The 20,756-nt window shown below is 46.7% G+C and overlaps 1 protein-coding gene across 4 annotated transcripts in view; it reads left to right on the top strand.

Moving 5' to 3' along the window:
* Positions 1–20,756, top strand: part of TSC1 (TSC complex subunit 1) — a 146,066-nt gene that overhangs the window by 28,635 nt on the left and 96,675 nt on the right. For 3 of the 4 annotated variants that reach the window (XM_063936750.1, XM_063936751.1, XM_063936752.1), the window contains exons 2-4: positions 9,889–10,084; positions 11,059–11,162; positions 20,385–20,537. In XM_063936750.1, the coding sequence (XP_063792820.1) occupies positions 9,973–10,084; positions 11,059–11,162; positions 20,385–20,537 (369 nt within the window). In that variant the 5' untranslated portion in view covers positions 9,889–9,972. The remainder of the gene's footprint in view (positions 1–9,888; positions 10,085–11,058; positions 11,163–20,384; positions 20,538–20,756) is intronic. The other variant, XM_063936753.1, reaches the window with a different exon arrangement.

Here is a 20,756-nt window from a genome sequence, read left to right on the forward strand (position 1 = left end):
GCTCCTAGAAAGAAAGTTTATTTTAGGTTTTTTATTTTACAGTGAGACCTGCTGGCAACAGGCTCACTGCATCGAGGGACTAAGGGGAGAAGAAGCGAACCTACCTGCTTGCAGCTAGCTTGGGCTTCTTAGGCTACTGGACACCATTAGCTCCAGAGGGATCGACCGCATGGAACTGGCCTTGGTGTTCGTTCCCGGAGCCGCGCCGCCGTCCCCCTTACAGAGCCAGAAGCAAGAAGAGGTCCGGATAATCGGCGGCAGAAGACTTCGGTCTTCACCAAGGTAGCGCACAGCACTGCAGCTGTACGCCATTGCTCCTCATGCACACTTCACACTCCGGTCACTGAGGGTGCAGGGCGCTGGGGGGGGGGGCGCCCTGAGGGCAATATATGACACCTTGGCTGGCAAATCTACATCATATATAGTCCTAGAGGCTATATAGATGTAAAATTGCCCCTGCCAGTATTCCAGAAAAAGCGGGAGAAAGTCCGTTGAAAAAGGGGCGGGGCTTCTCCCTCAGCACACTGGCACCATTTTCTCTTCACAGTGCAGCTGGAAGACAGCTCCCCAGGCTCTCCCCTGTAGTTTTCAGGCTCAAAGGGTTAAAAAGAGAGGGGGGGCACAAAATTTAGGCGCAATATTGTATATACAAGCAGCTATTGGGAAAAATTCACTCAATATAGTGTTAATCCCAAAATTATATAGCGCTCTGGTGTGTGCTGGCATACTCTCTCTCTGTCTCCCCAAAGGGCTGTGTGGGGTCCTGTCCTCAGTCAGAGCATTCCCTGTGTGTGTGTGCGGTGTCGGTACGGCTGTGTCGACACGTTTGATGAGGAGGCTTATGTGATGGCAGAGCAGATGCCGATAAATGTGATGTCGCCCCCTGTGGGGCCGACACCAGAGTGGATTGATAGGTGGAAGGTATAAACCGACAGTGTCAACTCCTTACATAAAAGGCTGGATGACGTAACAGCTATGGGACAGCCGGCTTCTCAGCCCGCGCCTGCCCAGGAGTCTCAAAGGCCATCAGGGGCTCAAAAACGCACGCTCCCTCAGATGGCAGACACAGATGTCGACACGGAGTCTGACTCCAGTGTCGACGAGGTTGAGACATATACACAATCCACTAGGAACATCCGTTACATGATCCCGGCAATAAAAAATGTGTTACACATTTCTGACATTAACCCAAGTACCACTAAAAAAGGGTTTTATGTTTGGGGAGAAAAAGCAGGCAGTGTTTTGTTCCCCCATCAAATGAGTGAATGAAGTGTGAAAAAGCGTGGGTTCCCCCGATAAGAAACTGGTAATTTCTAAAAAGTTACTGATGGCGTACCCTTTCCCGCCAGAGGATAAGTTACGCTGGGAGATATCCCCTAGGGTGGATAAGGCGCTCACACGTTTGTCAAAAAAGGTGGCACTGCCGTCTTAGGATACGGCCACTTTGAAGGTACCTGCTGATAAAAAGCAGGAGGCTATCCTGAAGTCTGTATTTACACACTCAGGTACTAGACTGAGACCTGCAGATTCTGCTGCTGCAGCGTGGTCTGTAACCCTGTAAAACAGGGATACTATTTTGCGAACATAAGACGTCGTCTTATATATGAGGGATGCACAGAGGGATATTTTGCCGGCTGGCATCCAGAATTAATGCAATGTCCATTCTGTCAGGAGGGTATTAGAGACTCGACACTGGACAGGTGATGCTGACTTTAAAAGGCACATAGAGCCTTATAAGGGTGAGGAATTGTTTGGGGATGGTCTCTGGGACCTCGTATCCACAGCAACAGCTGGGAAGAAATTTTTTTACCTCAGGTTTCCTCACAGCCTAAGAAAGCACTGTATTATCAGGTACAGTCCTTTCGGCTTCAGAAAAGCAAGCGGGTCAAAGGCGCTTCCTTTCTGCACAGAGACGAGGGAAGAGGGAAAAAGCTGCACCAGTCAGCCAGTTCCCAGAATCAAAATTCTTCCCCCGCTTCCTCTGAGTCCACCGCATGACGCGGGGGCTCCACAGGCGTAGCCAGGCACGGTGGGGGGCCGCCTCAAAAATTTCAGCGATCAGTGGGCTCGCTCATAGGTGGATCCCTGGATCCTTCAAGTAGTATCTCAGGGGTACAAGCTGGAATTCGAGGCGTCTCCCCTCCGCCGTTTCCTCAAATCTGCCTTGCCGACAACTCCCTAAGGCAGGGAGGCTGTGCTAGAGGCAATTCACAAGCTGTATTCCCAGCAGGTGATAGTCAAGGTGCCCCTACTTCAACAAGGACGGGGTTACTATTCCACACTGTTTGTGGTACCGAAACCGGACGGTTCGGTGAGACCCATTTTAAATTTGAAATCCTTGAACACATACATAAAAAAATTCAAGTTCAAGATAGAATCGCTCAGGGCGGTTATTGCAAGCCTGGAGGAGGGGGATTACATGGTATCCCTGGACATCAAGGATGCTTACCTACATGTCCCCATTTACCATCCTCACCAGGAGTACCTCAGATGTGTGGTACAGGATTGCCATTACCAATTCCAAACACTGCCGTTTGGACTGTCCACGGCACCGAGGGTCTTTACCAAGGTAATGGCAGAAATGATGATACTCCTTCGAAAAAAGGGAGTTTTAATTATCCCGTACTTGGACGATCTCCTTATAAAGGCGAGGTCCAAGGAGCAGTTGTTGGTCGGAGTAGCACTATCTCGGGAAGTGCTACAACAGCACGGATGGATTCTATACATTCCAAAGTCACAGCTGGTTCCTACCACACGCCTACTGTTCCTGGGGATGGTTCTGGACACAGAACAGAAAAAAGTGTTTCTCCCGCAGGAGAAAGCCAAGGAGCTGTCATCTCTACTCAGAGACCTCCTGAAACCAAAACAGGTATCGGTGCATCACTGCACACGAGTCCTGGGAAAAATGGTAGCTTCTTACAAAGAAAAATTCCATTCGGCAGGTTCCATGCAAGAACCTTTCAGTGGGACCTCTTGGACAAGTGGTCGGGATCGCATCTTCAGATGCATCGGCTGATAACCTTGTCTCCAAGGACCAGGGTATTTCTCCTGTGGTGGCTGCAGAGTGCTCATCTTCAAGAGGGCCGCAGATTCGGCATACAGGACTGGGTCCTGGTAACCACGGATGCCAGCTTTCGAGGCTGGGGGGCAGTCACACAGGGAAGAAATTTCCAAGGACTTTGGTCAAGTCAGGAGTCGTCCCTACACATAAATATTCTGGAACTGAGGGCCATTTACAATGCCCTAAGTCTGGCAAGGCCTCTGCTTCAAAACCAGCCGGTACTGATCCAATCAGACAACATCACGGCAGTCGCCCATGTAAACCGACAGGGCGGCACAAGAAGCAAGATGGCGATGGCAGAAGCCACAAGGATTCTCCGATGGGCGGAAAATCACGTCTTAGCACTGTCAGCAGTGTTCATTCCCGGGAGTGGGCAACTGGGAAGCAGACTTCCTCAGCAGACACGACCTACACCCGGGAGAGTAGGGACTTCATCCAGAAGTCTTCCAACTGTTGGTAAACCGTTGGGAAAGGCCACAGGTGGACATGATGGCGTCCCGCCTAAACAAAAAACTAGATATTGCGCCAGGTCAAGGGACCCTCAGGCAATAGCTGTGGACGCTCTAGTGACACCGTGGGTGTACCAGTCTGTTTATGTATTCCCTCCTCTGCCTCTCATACCAAAGGTACTGAGAATAATAAGAAAACGAGGAGTAAGAACGATACTCGTGGTTCCGGATGGGCCAAGAAGAGCTTGGTACCCAGAACTTCAAGAAATTATATCAGAGGACCCATGGCCTCTACCGCTCAGACAGGATCTGCTACAGCAGGGGCCCTGTCTGTACCAAGACTTACTGTGGCTGCGTTTGACGGCATGGCGGTTGAATTCCGGATCCTAAAGGAAAAGGGCATTCCGGAAGAAGTCATTCCAACGCTGATAAAAGCCAGGAAAGAAGTAACCGCAAACCATTATCACCGTATTTGGCGAAAATATGTTGCGTGGTGTAAGGCCAGGAAGGCCCCAACAGAGGAATTTCAGCTGGGTCGTTTTCTGCACTTCCTACAGTCAGGGGTGACTATGGGCCTAAAATTGGGTTCCATTAAGGTCCAGATTTCGGCTCTGTCGATTTTCTTCCAGAAAGAACTGGCTTCACTGCCTGGAGTTCAGACATTTGTAAAGGGAGTGCTACATATTCAGCCCCCTTTTGTGCCTCCTGTGGCACCTTGGGATCTCAACGTGGTGTTGAGTTTCTTAAAATCACATTGGTTTGAGCTACTTAAAACTGTGGATTTGAAATATCTCATGTGGAAAGTGGTCATGTTATTGGCCTTGGCTTCGGCCAGGCGTGTGTCAGAATTGGCGGCTTTGTCATGTAAAAGCCCTTATCTGATTTTCCATATGGATAGGGCAGAATTGAGGACTCGTCCCCAGTTTCTCCCTAAGGTGGTATTAGCTTTTCACTTGAACCAACCTATTGTAGTGCCTGCGGCTACTAGGGACTTGGAAGATTCCAAGTTACTTGACGTAGTCAGGGCCTTAAAAATTAATATTTCCAGGACGGCTGGAGTCAGGAAAACTGACTCGCTTTTTATCCTGTAGGCACCCAACAAAATAGGTGCTCCTGCTTCTAAGCAGACTATTGCTCGCTGAATTTGTAGCACAATTCAGCTGGAGCATTCTGCGGCTGGATTGCCGCATCCTAAATCAGTAAAAGCCCATTCCACGAGGAAAGTGGGCTCATCTTGGGCGGCTGCCCGAGGGGTCTCGGCTTTACAACTTTGCCGAGCTGTTATTTGGTCAGGGGCAAACACGTTTGCTAAATTCTACAAAATTGATACCCTGGCTGAGGAGGACCTTGAGTTCTCTCATTCGGTGCTGCAGAGTCATCCGCACTCTCCCGCCCGTTTGGGAGCTTTGGTATAATCCCCATGGTCCTTACGGAGTTCCCAGCATCCACTAGGACGTCAGAGAAAATAAGATTTTACTCACCGGTAAATCTATTTCTCGTAGTCCGTAGTGGATGCTGGGCGCCCATCCCAAGTGCGGCTTGTCTGCAATACTTGTATGTAGTTATTGCCTAACTAAGGGTTATTGTTAAGCCATCTGTTGAGAGGCTCAGTTATATTTCATACTGTTAACTGGGTGTAGTATCACGAGTTATACGGTGTGATTGGTGTGGCTGGTATGAGTCTTACCCGGGATTCAAAATCCTTCCTTATTGTGTCAGCTCTTCCGGGCACAGTATCCTAACTGAGGTCTGGAGGAGGGTCATAGTGGGAGGAGCCAGTGCACACCAGATAGTACCTAATCTTTCTTTTAGAGTGCCCAGTCTCCTGCGGAGCCCGTCTATTCCCCATGGTCCTTATGGAGTTCCCAGCATCCACTACGGACTACGAGAAATAGATTTACCGGTGAGTAAAATCTTATTTTTGTTTAAGGTTATTTCAGTAGTTATTCATTTTGTTTGTGTTTTATTGTTGTGTGTGTCTCTCGTATTGCTCAGAGTGGAGACTAGATTAGATGTGAGGGTGCATTAGTGGGGGTAGAATAGGTGGGAGTAGGGTTATAAAGAGATGGGAATATGGATGTGAAGGCTGAGGGAGTGTGTAAGGAACTCCATGGGGTAAATTCAGTTCAACGCTTTTCAACTCGGCGAGTTGTTAAGTTGGAAAATGCCGGTTCTCGTGACTTAAACATCGTGTTTAGTCACGAGTACCGGCATTCTCCGACTTAAGAGCAGGGCGTGATAAGGACAGACGGCAGCATCACGCCATGAGTTTTGTTGGTTTTCTGAAAGAAACCCTAACTGCGGCATAACATTGCACTGAATTGAATAGCTCTGGGAGCTCCCTCTCGGCGCTTATTCAGTTTGCGTTGAATTGAATTGAACCCCATGAGTGGGAAGCTGGAAAGCACTTTTAAAAAAAACACAAAACTGAATTAGTCTTTAATGCTTTATGTAAGTGTTTCTCTACCTCGGTCCGCAGGACCCCTAGCAAGTCATGTTTTCCAGATTTCCGGTGGATCATAATGAGGCCTATACATCTATGTGGATCCAGTCTCTAGCTCGACCACTATTGGTCGACAGGGTATCTAGGTCGACATGTTCTAGGTCGACAAATCAAAAGGTCGACGTGAGTTTTTCACAATTTTTTTTCTTTTTTTTTGAGCCTTTTCATACTTAACGATCCACGTGGACTACGATTGGAACGGTAATCTGTGCCGAGCGAAACGGTAGTGGAGCGAGGCACCTTGCCCGAAGCATGGCGAGTAAAGCGAGCCATATGAGGGGACACGGTGCACTAATTGGGGTTCCCGGTCACTCTACAAAGAAAACACCAAAAAACCATAAAAAACTCATGTCGACCTAGAGACCCTGTCGACCTAGTTACTGTCGACCAATAATGGTCGACCTAGACACTGTCGACCTAGTAACTATCTACCTTCCATACCACACCCACATCTATGATGTATCGCCCCAGTTCCCTGTTCTGATGGCACGGTGGTTGGGTAATTGCCGATCTGCTGATTACAACCAAAAAATTATTAGGCTAGTCAAATTGGGAATTTTAAAATGCACACTGTCCCCAATTCCCCATCATATCGCTGATTGATGGCTGCATTTTAGACTGGCGGAGCAGGGAAATGCAGCACCGATCTATGGCCTGCATTAGACTGTCAGTTGGGAATGAATGTGATGCATCTTTTTAAATAAGAATGTTACTGTAAGTAAGGAGTCCACCTGCGCCCATGCTTGGGGTCGGCAACATGTGACCTGTCAGCGGTACTGAGGGGAGAGAAACCCTGGCTTAGATTAATACAGTGACTTGGTGAATACTTATTTTGTGAATTCTGAGACATCATGTTACTTTGGTTCAATCTGGCTGTTCCTATCTCAGTTTGGTATACGTTTGGCAGGTCAACCCTACTTAGGTCGACATGGACAAATGGTCGACACAGGACAGGTCGACACATGAAAATGTCGACATGGCTTTTTTTTTTACTTTACTATCCACCTGGACTGTGATTGGGAATAGTAACCTGTGCCGAGCGCGGCTTCGCTCGCCATGCAAGGGGGCGCGGTACACTAATTGAGGTTCCTGGTCATGTTACGGAAAAAATGACACCAAAAACAGTTAAAAAATCCACGTCGACCTGTCCCACGTCGACCATTTTCATTTGTCGACTATTTGCCCATGTCTACCAATAGTGGTCGACCTAATGACTGTCGACCTTAACATGGTAGACCATTCATACCAGAACCTCTCTGTTTAGTTGCTGGACCCATAGAGCAATATGGATTTCTATAGCACAGGTTTCGGTCCGTTCTCCTAAATGATTTAAAAATACGTATACATACAGTGCAAAATATTAAAGTGTAAAGACTGTGAGCCCTTGTTTGTCCTCCTTCTATAGTATAATTCAAGAAAGTAGTTTGCAATGTATAACCTAGATATAGGGCCTACAGTATGTATAACCATGAAGGGCCCACAGGGGGAATGCAGTGCTAGGGGCCCATGTTTAGGTGTCTGGACAGTCTCCAGAGGGGGTTTGCCTAACCATTAGAGAGTGCATGGTCTGAGTCTCTTCAAAAAATATAAATCTTTATATAAACATACTCTAGTGAATACACGATAATGTACCAGACTAATAACAGCAATGCACTGTACAATATACTCCATAGGCCTGTGCAGTACAAGGTAACACATGTATAATTTAAGTGCACAGTCTAGTCTAGAACCTGATCCCTAGAAGAGAAGTTGGGTCCACAGGCAGTGGGTCAACCGGGGGTTTCCGCTATACCCCTGTGGGCCAGTCCAACTCTGCATATGAGATGTAAGTAAGGCCCCAGTGTCCCGGTTATGTCCTTTTAATACAGTACAGCTGTATATATTTGCTTAGTTTTTATGTTCCCATTATCCAATGTGTGTGAATATTATCCTAACCGTATGCTCAAGTTGCTCTTGTCGTTCTTGGCATATACAGTACATATACGTCAGGACTTCAGTATAAGTATACAAAGAGCTCTTCCAGTTATTTTCCTCATTGTTAAAGCTCCCATATATCAGCAATCGATTGGTATAATTTGATGTTTTGCAGATGATTGTGTGATTAAATGTGCATTATATGGGGTTCACAGATCGCAGAGTCAGACCAAAAAGTGATTGGGATTGTTAAATTAGGTTGTCCAACATACTGGATTTCACAGATCAATTGGTACTGTAGACTCCTGTGGGTTGATTCAATTGACCGACAGTTGAATAGCGCCGGGAGTTAGCTCCCGTCGCTATTCAATTCAGCTCAAGTTAAGCCGGTGAAGGCTGGTTCTCTCGGACTTAACAGGTTGAATTGTCGGGAGGGCGGGCATTCTCCGATTTAACTCCCCGCCGCGATGCTGATTCCCGACAGAATCAGCCTTGCGCCGGCCGTGCGGCAGCACTTTTGTTGGATTTCTTCTCTCATCCCCCGGGGGGTGAGAGAAGAATTCCCGACAATTGAGGGTCACTTGTCGCTGTATTGAATAGCGCCGGGAGCTAATTCCCAACGCTATTCAACTGTCGGTGAATTGAATCGACCCCCTAGTGTATGGATTTGCAAACCGTTTTTACTAAACTGATGAGCCTTTCATGATTGGCAAATCTGTATTTGCTGAAAATTATGTGCAAATCACTGAAAAATATATTTAATGTATGGGCGCAGATTGGTGGATTGGGGAATCTTTCAATCTGGGCAGAAACATCTCAGAATCTGTAAATGTTTTTTTGTTTTTTTTGTGTTTACCTTTAGGTAATACTTGGGTTTAAAATAAATTATCAGAGAATGGGGCCGATTCAATTGCTTTGGATGTCTAAAAATCCCATATAAACTGGACTGTTCAGATGCCCAAACATTTGTCTCAATTCAATTGTGTTTGTGCGCCCATGTACATTGCGCATGTCACGCCCAAACAGACCTGGTTTAGCCGCTTAAAACGGCTTAACGCGTCTAAACTCATTGCTATGGGGCATCCAAGCTCTCGAGTTTCCACACATTTTTTTTTCTTTCTTGCACCTGAGGAGGCTGTGAGAAAAAATGTGTATTCCGCGGATTGTGGGTGCCTGAACTGCAGAACAATTGAATTGCTGCTGTTTGGCGCCCTCTAGTAGTGGCTGCGTAAAAAACAAGTGAATTGACCCCAATGTGTTAATGAGCAGTATTCATTGAAATGTTGGCCTGGGGATAATTCTGATGGATTAAACACCTTAAATGAGAAGCAGTGTGGGTATTCTTTATATGACGGTGAATATATAACCTTTCTATGTCCTGTTCTCATGCACATCTTAGGTAGTGTAATATCTCTAATTGATTTATGTGTATGATATTTGTATGGGTGAGTTGGAACACCCTGAAGTAGCTATAATATTAGTAGGTATTAGAGCTTGTAATTAGCAAAATAGCTCCACTCTTCATAGTCGTTGGATCCTGCACAGTATTCAGCATCTGTGGGTGCCAGTAATATGAGTCACATGCGACAAAAATATTGATTTGAGGACCCTTTTGTGTAATAAAAGCTCGTCCCATATAAGAGCAGTTTTTCCATCCCTGCGTTGAACATATAACACATAAACCCCTTCTCAGTATAGAGTCTATTCATGAAGCCGTGAAAAGAGTGGAGAAGTGAGACAGGCCATGGCAACGAATCAGCATTGAAGTAACATTTATAATTTGCATATTATACAATTGTATGGAGCAGCTGATTGGTTGCCATGGGCAACTTCTCCACAGACTCACTTCTCCACGCTTTTCACTGCTTCATGAATAGACCCCCAAGTGAGCAGTGAGTACGGTGTAAAGTTTACAATGGTTTGGTTATTTCTTACTTTCCTGTGTCTTGTTTCCTCTACAGTTTGGAGGAGGCACAGATGAGGACCCTGCTGTGACCTTGAGCCTCCGGTAGTCCTGGTACCAGCACCGACACCAGTACTGCAGCATGGCCCATCCAATGAATGTGTTGGAGCATCTATACCTGCTTGAGTCCCCAGACCTGCAACAGCTGGATGAAATCCACAGGCTTATAAGAGATCACCTAAATTCAGGTACAGGTATGCACTTGGATCAGTCTTTGGTAGATGTGTCCTGGAGTAGAGCCGGATGCCAGCCCCAATATTTTGTCATGTAATTATGGTCTAGTATAATAACGGGACATTACCGACGGCTACATCCCGCCACCCTCTAAATCCCGACAGCTGTCATGCTGACTAGATGGGACTGTTCCCGCTTGCCTATCTGCTCTCGTCTACAGTTGTGGGAGTAGGGAATATACCACAGGGCTCCAAGTGGGCTTTCTTATCACAAGTACATAGCACTAGAGGTTCTGGAAAGTTTCAGCTGCACAATTTTTATTCACAAAGGTAATTTATTTTGGAATGCACCGTAATTGGGCCTTCCTAGTCATTTTCATGTTTAACATATTTCTCCTTACGAATTGTTGATACAAAGTTCAAGTTAAGCTGGACATAAATGGTCAGATAAAATGCCTGTCTGACAGCCTGAAGTCCAGCGTATATCGTGTCTGTGAGATATCAGTGTATATGGCCACAATATCTGGTTTACCATTCCTCCCCTGTGAAGGAACAGGGGAAATCTCAGTTGGTGGACTGCAGCAGTGCAGACACTGATGCGGCCGACTTGCAACTTCAAAATATTGTATCAGAGTGACATGCCCGACCAATGGCTATCTTCGGATCAGTAACGCGCATACGCTATACAGTTAATCTGGCCGATCTGCTGATATTGGGGGGATTGGCCAGGTAATGTATATTGAACATGTATGCCTAGCAACTAGTATTCTTTTTCTACAATAGTCACCAGTGTTTTTTAATTGGTGGTGCCAGGTTATACCCAGCTGGGGTAGGCAATCTTAACACTGTAAGGTGTGAGTGGCTGCAATATAGGGTGACTTGCAAGGCATCCTCTGGCCTCTTGGTAGCAAAAAAATTTAGTTTTAACTTTTGTGGAATAAACAGACTTTGGCAGCAGTTCTGGACACTTGATGTTTTTTTTTTGTTCAATCTAGATCGCTCTAATGTCCTTGTGAACAATCTGGTGGATCATTACCTGGAAACTAATTCTGAACAAGCAATGCTCGTCCTATCTATGGTACCAGAGCCTCATGACAAGGTAAGCAAGCAATCTCTTCTCTATGGGGTAAATTTACTAAGATGGGAGTTCTATTTAAGATGGGCTGTTTCCCATAGCAACCAATCAGATTCTACTTCTCATTATCTAGCACCTTCTAGAATATAATACCTGGAATCTGATTGGTTGCTATAGGCAACATCCAATCTTAAATAGAACTCCCATCTTAGTAAATTTACCCCTATGACTTTGGGACGCTCCATCTTCCCCTGTGCAGGGGACTTTTAATAGCCCTTTCAGACATAATAATAATAATAATAATAATAACAATAATACAGTTTACAGTCATCAAAACAAAACCATGGATTGTCAGATCAAAAAACAAGTACAGCAGTATGGCACCAGAAATGAACAAAGTGATAAGAGAGCATACCAAGCGATTCTCAAACGTATTTAGGTTAAACAATATTATGATTTAAAATACGAATAGCTGATGGAAAGAAACTATCGTGCAGTCGCTTGGTGCGCGACAGCAATTATCTAAACCTTCTTTTGCATGGTAATTCTTCAAACATCCTACAGTGCGGATGTCCAGAGTCGCGTATAATGCCTCGTGCTCTTTTTTTTTTTTTTTTCCTAAATCCCAGGGTTTTATACATGAATGCGCATCACTCCGGGTCCGGCTTATGTTTGAGAGGGTCTACCCAGGTACAGAGTTCTGGGTCCCCAACCATGCACCCTAGCAGGGTCTTTCCAGGGACTTGCAACCCGAGTGGAGGACTCGGCTTAGGCCTGAAAGGTGCATCCCGGGTCTTGATGACCCGGGTAACACCTAAAAGAAATTGATTGGCCGGGAACAGTAGCGCTTGAGATGACGTCAGCTCCAAGCGTCCACTGAATGCCAGAATAACGGGGTGTGAATGGGGACTACCTGGGAATAATTCAGGTCATCACCTATGTATAAAAGGGGTATCCCCAGCTTCAACCCTTGTGTCCCGGGTCCGAGCCGGATTGAAGCTGGGATTTTATGTCTGAAAGTGGTATAAGTGTTAATGGTAGTCACCACTGGAGTGGGGTATAAAACTAGAGCTTCCATTCCCCCCCACCCTCAGGCAACGGGCACCTAATTTGTCTTGCATAAATTATGGAGTAGATTCTGCACAGAAACAGAAGACTGTCATCTGTGTAACTAACATAGTTTATTTAGTTCCTGGTATTTGGGTGATGTTACTTGTACCCCTTTTCCATTAAAAGCACGGGTCGCAGCCGTGTCGCCTGACACGGCTGCGACCCGTGCTACAGCCCCTTTTGAACAGCACTCGCCAACCCGGCATATTGCTGGGTTGGTGACGCTAGTACTGACGCGGCAGGGGCGGCGCTGGGAGATCACATGGTCTCCAAGCGCCGCCCTCCCTATACACTGTGAACGGGAGCCGTGTCGCCTCGACACAGCACCCTTTCACACTAGACAGCTAGCCGTGTTGAACACGTGTTCAACCCGGCTAGCTACCTGGGTAGGATTCCCGGATCACTTGATCCGGGAATTTTCCGGGGAACCCTTTTCCACTAGGGCAAAACACTGGAAAAATGCGCGCCCCCGCACATTTACCCGTGTTTCTAAGAGCTAGTGGAAAATAAGAATTTACTTACCAATAATTCTATTTCTCGTAGTCCGTAGTGGATGCTGGGGACTCCGTCAGGACCATGGGGAATAGCGGCTCCGCAGGAGACAGGGCACAAAAATAAAGCTTTAGGATTAGGTGGTGTGTACTGGCTCCTCCCCCCATGACCCTCCTCCAAGCCTCAGTTAGGATACTGTGCCCGGAGGAGCGTACACAATAAGGAAGGATATTGAATCCCGGGTAAGACTCATACCAGCCACACCAATCACACCGTATAACTTGTGATCTGAACCCAGTTAACAGTATGACAAACGTAGGAGCCTCTGAACAGACGGCTCACAACAATAACAACCCGAATTTGTTTGTAACAATAACTATGTACAAGTATTGCAGACAATCCGCACTTGGGATGGGCGCCCAGCATCCACTACGGACTACGAGAAATAGAATTATCGGTAAGTAAATTCTTATTTTCTCTAACGTCCTAAGTGGATGCTGGGGACTCCGTCAGGACCATGGGGATTATACCAAAGCTCCCAAACGGGCGGGAGAGTGCGGATGACTCTGCAGCACCGAATGAGAGAACTCAAGGTCCTCCTCAGCCAGGGTATCAAATTTGTAGAATTTTGCAAACGTGTTTGCCCCTGACCAAGTAGCAGCTCGGCAGAGTTGTAATGCCGAGACCCCCCGGGCAGCCGCCCAGGATGAGCCCACTTTCCTTGTGGAATGGGCCTTGACAGATTTAGGTTGTGGCAAGCCTGCCACAGAATGTGCAAGTTGAATTGTGCTACAAATCCAATGAGCAATCGTCTGCTTAGAAGCAGGAGCACCCATCTTGTTGGGTGCATACAATATAAACAGTGAGTCAGACTTTCTGACTCCCGCCGTTCTTGAAATATATATTTTCAATGCCCGGACCACGTCCAACAACTTGGAATCCTCCAAATCGTTAGTAGCCGCAGGCACCACACTAGGCTGGTTCAGGTGAAACGCTGACACCACCTTAGGCAGAAAATGAGGACGCGTCCGCAGTTCTGCCCTGTCCGTATGGAAAATCAGATATGGGCTCTTATATGATAAAGCCGCCAATTCTGATACTCTCCTGGCTGAAGCCAGGGCCAGTAGCATGGTTACTTTCCATGTAAGATACTTCAACTCCACCGATTTGAGCGGCTCAAACCAATGGGATTTGAGAAAATCCAAGACTACATTAAGATCCCACGGTGCCACTGGGGGCACAACCGGGGGCTGTATATGTAGTACTCCTTTTACAAAAGTCTGGACTTCAGGAACTGAAGCCAATTCTTTCTGGAAGAAAATCGACAGGGCCGAAATTTAAACCTTAATGGACCCCAATTTGAGGCCCATAGACAATCCTGTTTGCAGGAAATGTAGGAATCGACCCAGTTGAAATTCCTCCGTGGGGGCCTTCCTGGCCTCACACCACGCAACATATTTTCTCCAAATGCGGTGATAATGTTGTGCAGTCACCTCCTTCCTGGCTTTTACCAGTGTAGGAATGACCTCTTCCGGAATGCCTTTTTCCCTTAGAATTCGGCGTTCAACCGCCATGCCGTCAAACGCAGCCGCGGTAAGTCTTGGAATAGACACGGTCCCTGTTGAAGCAGGTCCCGTCTTAGAGGTAGAGGCCACGGATCCTCCGTGAGCATCTCTTGAAGTTCCGGGTACCAAGTTCTTCTTGGCCAATCCGGAGCCACTAGTATCGTTCTTACTCCCTTTTGCCGTATAATTCTCAGTACTTTTGGTATGAGAGGCAGAGGAGGGAACACATACACTGACTGGAACACCCACGGTGTTACCAGAGCGTCCACAGCTATTGCCTGAGGGTCTCTTGACCTGGCGCAATACCTGTCCAGTTTTTTGTTGAGGCGGGACGCCATCATATCCACCATTGGTTTTTCCCAACGGTTCACAATCATGTGGAAGACTTCTGGATGAAGTCCCCACTCTCCCGGGTGTAGATCGTGTCTGCTGAGGAAGTCTGCTTCCCAGTTGTCCACTCCCGGAATGAATACTGCTGACAGTGCTATCACATGATCTTCCGCCCAGCGAAGAATCCTTGCAGCTTCTGCCATTGCTGTCCTGCTTCTTGTGCCGCCCTGTCTGTTTACGTGGGCGACTGCCGTGATGTTGTCCGACTGGATCAACACCGGCTGACCCTGAAGCAGGGGTTTTGCCAGACTTAGAGCATTGTAAATCGCTCTTAGCTCCAGTATATTTATGTGAAGAGACATCTCCAGGCTTGACCATACTCCCTGGAAGTTTCTTCCCTGTGTGACCGCTCCCCAGCCTCTCAGACTGGCATCCGTGGTCACCAGGACCCAGTCCTGTATGCCGAATCTGCGGCCCTCTAACAGATGAGCACTCTGCAACCACCACAGAAGAGACACCCTTGTCCGTGGCGATAAGGTTATCCGCTGATGCATCTGCAGATGTGATCCGGACCATTTGTCCAGCAGATCCCACTGAAAAGTTTGTGCGTGGAATCTGCCGAATGGAATCGCTTCGTAAGAAGCCACCATCTTTCCCAGGACTCTTGTGCATTGATGCACAGACACTTTCCCTGGTTTTAGGAGGTTCCTGACAAGTTCGGATAACTCCCTGGCTTTCTCCTCCGGAAGAAACACCTTTTTCTGAACCGTGTCCAGAATCATTCCCAGGAACAGCAGACGTGTCGTCGGGGTCAACTGAGATTTTGGAAAATTCAGAATCCACCCGTGTTGTTGCAGCACTAGTCGGGTTAGTGCTACTCCGTCCTCCAGCTGTTCTCTGGACCTTGCCCTTATCAGGAGATCGTCCAAGTAAGGGATAATTAATACGCCTCTTCTTCGCAGAAGAATCATCATTTCGGCCATTACCTTGGTAAAGACCCGAGGTGCCGTGGACAATCCAAACGGCAGCGTCTGAAACTGATAATGACAGTTTTGCACCACGAACCTGAGGTACCCTTGATGTGAAGGGCAAATTGGGACATGCAGGTAAGCATCCTTTATGTCCAGGGACACCATAAAGTCCCCTTCTTCCAGATTCGCTATCACTGCTCTGAGTGACTCCATCTTGAACTTGAATTTTTGTATGTACAGGTTCAAAGATTTCAGATTTAGAATAGGTCTTACCGAGCCGTCCGGCTTCGGTACCACAAATAGCGTGGAGTAATACCCCTTTCCCTGTTGTAGGAGGGGTACCTTGACTATCACCTGCTGAGAAAACAGCTTGTGAATGGCTTCCAATACCGTCGCCCTGTCTGAGGGAGACGTTGGCAAAGCAGACTTTAGGAACCTGCGAGGGGGAGACTTCTCGAATTCCAACCTGTAACCCTGAGATACTACCTGCAGGATCCAGGGGTCCACCTGTGAGCAAGCCCACTGTGCGCTGAAATTCTTGAGTCGACCCCCCACCGCTCCTGAGTCCGCTTGTAAGGCCCCAGCGTCATGCTGAGGGCTTTGCAGAACCCTGAGAGGGCTTCTGTTCCTGGGCAGGGGCTGCTTGCTGCCCTCTCTTACCCCTTCCTCTGCCCCGAGGCAGATATGACTGTCCTTTTGTCCGCTTGTTCTTATAGGACCGAAAGGACTGCGGCTGAAAAGACGGTGTCTTTTTCTGTTGGGAGGGGGTCTGAGGTAAAAAGGTGGATTTTCCGTCAGTTGCCGTGGCCACCAGATCCGATAGACCGACGCCAAATAATTCCTCCCCTTTATACGGCAATACTTCCATATGTCGTTTGGAATCCGCATCACCTGACCACTGTCGCGTCCATAAACTCCTTCTGGCAGATATGGACATCGCATTTACTCTCGATGCCAGAGTGCAAATATCTCTCTGAGCATCTCGCATATAAAGGAAAGCATCCTTTAATTGCTCTATAGTCAATAAAATACTGTCCCTATCCAGGGTATCAATATTTTCAGTCAGGGAATCCAACCAGACGACCCCAGCACTGCACATCCAGGCTGAGGCGATGGCTGGTCGCAGTATAACACCAGTATGTGTGTATATACTTTTTAGGGTAGTTTCCAGTCTCCTATCAGCTGGATCCCTGAGGGCGGCCGTATCAGGAGACGGTAACGCCACTTGTTTTGATAAGCGTGTGAGCGCCTTATCCACCCTAGGGGGTGTTTCCCAGCGCGCCCTAACCTCTGGCGGGAAAGGGTATAATGCTAATAACTTTTTTGAAATTAGCACTTTTCTATCTGGGTTAACCCACGCTTCATCACATACATCATTTAATTTCTCTGATTCAGGAAAAACTACAGGTAGTTTTTTCACCCCCCACATAATACCCCTTTTTGTGGTACTTGCAGTATCAGAGATATGCAAAGCCTCCTTCATTGCCGTGATCATATAACGTGTGGCCCTACTTGAAAATACGTTTGTTTCATCACCGTCGACACTAGATTCAGTGTCTGTGTCTGGGTCTGTGTCGACCGACTGAGGTAAAGGGCGCTTTACAGCCCCTGACGGTGTCTGAGACGCCTGGGCAGGTACTAACTGGTTTGCCGGCCGTCTCATGTCGTCAACTGATTTTTGTAATGTGCTGACATTATCACGTAATTCCATAAACAAAGCCATCCATTCCGGTGTCGACTCCCTGGGGGGTGACATCACCATTATCGGCAATTGCTCTGCCTCCACACCAACATCGTCCTCATACATGTCGACACACACGTACCGACACACAGCAGACACACAGGGAATGCTCTTATCGAAGACAGGACCCCACTAGCCCTTTGGGGAGACAGAGGGAGAGTTTGCCAGCACACACCCAAGCGCTATAATATATATGGGAACAACCTTATATAAGTGTTGTTCCTTATAGCAGCTTAAATATATCAAAATATCGCCAAAAAATGCCCCCCCTCTCTGTTTTACCCTGTTTCTGTAGTGCAGTGCAGGGGAGAGTCCTGGGAGCCTTCCTCACAGCGGAGCTGAGCAGGAAAATGGCGCTGTGTGCTGAGGAGAATAAGCCCCGCCCCCTATTTCGGCGGGCTTTTCTCCCGGAGTTTTAGATATCTGGCATGGGTTAAATACATACATATAGCCTCAATGGCTATATGTGATGTATTCTTTTGCCATAAAGGTATTAAATATTGCTGCCCAGGGCGCCCCCAGCAGCGCCCTGCACCCTCCGTGACCGCTTGGTGTGAAGTGTGTGACAACAATGGCGCACAGCTGCAGTGCTGTGCGCTACCTTCATGAAGACTGAAGAGCCTTCTGCCGCCTGTTTCCGGACCTTCAATCTTCAGCATCTGTAAGGGGGGTCGGCGGCGCGGCTCCGGGACGAACCCCAGGGTGAGACCTGTGTTCCGACTCCCTCTGGAGCTAATGGTGTCCAGTAGCCTAAGAATCCAATCCATCCTGCACGCAAGTGAGTTGAAATTCTCTCCCCTAAGTCCCTCGATGCAGTGAGCCTGTTGCCAGCAGGACTCACTGAAAATAAAAAACCTAAAAACTTTTTCTAAGCAGCTCTTTAGGAGAGCCACCTAGATTGCACCCTGCTCGGACGGGCACAAAAACCTAACTGAGGCTTGGAGGAGGGTCATGGGGGGAGGAGCCAGTACACACCACCTAATCCTAAAGCTTTATTTTTGTGCCCTGTCTCCTGCGGAGCCGCTATTCCCCATGGTCCTGACGGAGTCCCCAGCATCCACTTAGGACGTTAGAGAAAAGGGGTATTGGTTGGTGGGACTGCCTAGAGTCAAAACAGGTCAACTGACTACAAAAAAGAAAAAAGAAAGCTCTCTTAATAACAGTGCCCTAACAAAGAGCATTGTCTTTCTTCTTTTGTTGCATTCAGTTGACCTAATCTGTCTTGGTAAGAAAATTAATGACTTTGTCTTAGAACACTTCCATACAGTCCTAAAACCATCCTATGTGTGTTTTTGAGAGATTAGTCACACCAACATTTTAGAGCTGTGCGATCACGCACAAAAGTTCGTAGAATAGTTTTTTCCCCCGTCTGCTGTGTGCATATCAAATTGTCCAAATGTTCTTGCCTGTATTTTATTAAGATGTTCTTGCTTTGTTTTTATTGAAATGTAATTTCTGCTTGTTTCGTTATGTGGTAATGCTTTGATATGTTTTTTTTGTTGACATCACTTAGTGTTTGTTAGTGGCAAATAAAGTTATTTGTAAAATAGCGCCCCCTGCCTGGGCTATATTCTGGATTTTTTTTCTCTTTCTTTTTTAAGCTTAGTTAATGCAAGTGATTGTAGTGATGTGGTATTTTAATAAAGAATTTAACGGAAACATTAATGAGCATAAATATGATATTGCCTCCCCTGCCCGAAAAGAGTGTAAGGAAGCACTACTTCCTTTAATCCTCTAGGAATAGCAGTGTGTGTGTGTGTGTGTGTGTGTATAAATAGATACACACACACACACACACACACACACACACACACACACACACACACACACACACACACACACACACACACACACACACACGAAACTCAGAAAATTTATAGTGCAAAAGTTAATTTATTTCAGTAATTCAACTGAAATGGTGAAACTGATATATAGACTCATTACATGCAAAGTGAGATATTTCAAGGCTTTATTTGTTATAATTGTGATGATTGTGGCTTACAGTTTAAGAAAACCCCAAATCCAAAATCTCAGAAAATTGGAATATTACATAAAATCAGTAAAAAAAGGATTTAAAATACAGAAATGTCGGCCCTCTGAAAAGTATAATCATGCATATGTACTCAGTACTTGGTTTGGGCCCCTTTTGCATGAATTACTCAATGCGGCATAGCATGGATTCTATCAGCCTGTGGCACTGCTGAGGTGTTATTGAAGACCAGGATGCCTCAATAGCGGCCTTCAGCTCTTCTGCATTGTTCAGTCTTGTGTCTCTCATCTTTCTCTTGGCAATGCACCGTAGATTCTCTATGGGGTTCAGGTCAGGCGAGTTTGCTGGCCAATCCAGCACAGTAATCCCACGGTCATTGAACCAGGTTTTGGTACTTTTGGCAGTGTGGGCAGATGCCAAGTCCTGCTGGAAAATAAAGTTAGCATCTCCATAAAGCTTGTCTGCTGAAGGAAGCATGAAGTGCTCTGAAATGTCCTGGTAGACGGCTGCGTTGACTCTGGACTTAATAAGCACAGTGGACCAACACCAGCAGATGACATGGCTTCCCAAATCAACACAGACTGTGTAAACTTCACAGTGGACTTCAAGCATCTTGGATTGTGTACCTCTCCATTCTTCCTCCATTCTCTGGGACCTTGGTTTCCAAATGAGATGCAAAATTTGCTCTCATCAGAAAAGAGGACTTTGGACCACTGAGCAACAGACCAGTTCTCTTTTTCTGTAGCCCAGGTAAGACGCTTCTGACGTTATTTGTTGCTCAGCAGCAGCTTGACAAAAGGAGTACGACATTTGAAGCCCATGTTCAGGATCCCTCTGTGTGTGGTGGCTTTTGGTGCACTAACTCCAGCCTGGGATTACTGTGCTGGATTGGCCAGCAAACTCGTCTGACCTGAACCACATAGAGAATCTATTTAAAAGTAAATAGAATCTATTTAGAAGAACTTGTTTAGAAGTTAATCCTAAAGAAAGGACCCTACCTCAGAATTAGCAAAATACCATGTTTTAACACACGCTTCTTTGTGACAGCACCTGTTGGACAAGATAAATGAGTATCTAGGTAAAGCAGCTACCCGCCTTACAACCTTGACGCTACTGGGCCATGTAATTCGTCGTCAGCCATCTTGGAAGCACAAGTTGTCACAAGCACCCGTCCTGCAGTCCCTCTTAAAGTGTCTTAAGGTACATTTGACATGTAATGCTTTGTCTGTTTAAAAAACCCTACCTGAGGGGGAGGGGGAATGTATCAAACCTTCCAAAGAAGACAAATGGATATGTTATCTAGTATGTTCTACAAAATGTTCGCTAGAATCGGATTGGTTTATATGAGCTACACCTCTGCTTGCCCTCTGTAGAATATTAGATACACCTGCCTCATAGTTAGGGATTATTCCTACTCAT

This window comes from Pseudophryne corroboree, chromosome 8 (genome assembly GCF_028390025.1).
Source record: "Pseudophryne corroboree isolate aPseCor3 chromosome 8, aPseCor3.hap2, whole genome shotgun sequence".
Lineage (NCBI taxonomy): Eukaryota > Metazoa > Chordata > Amphibia > Anura > Myobatrachidae > Pseudophryne > Pseudophryne corroboree.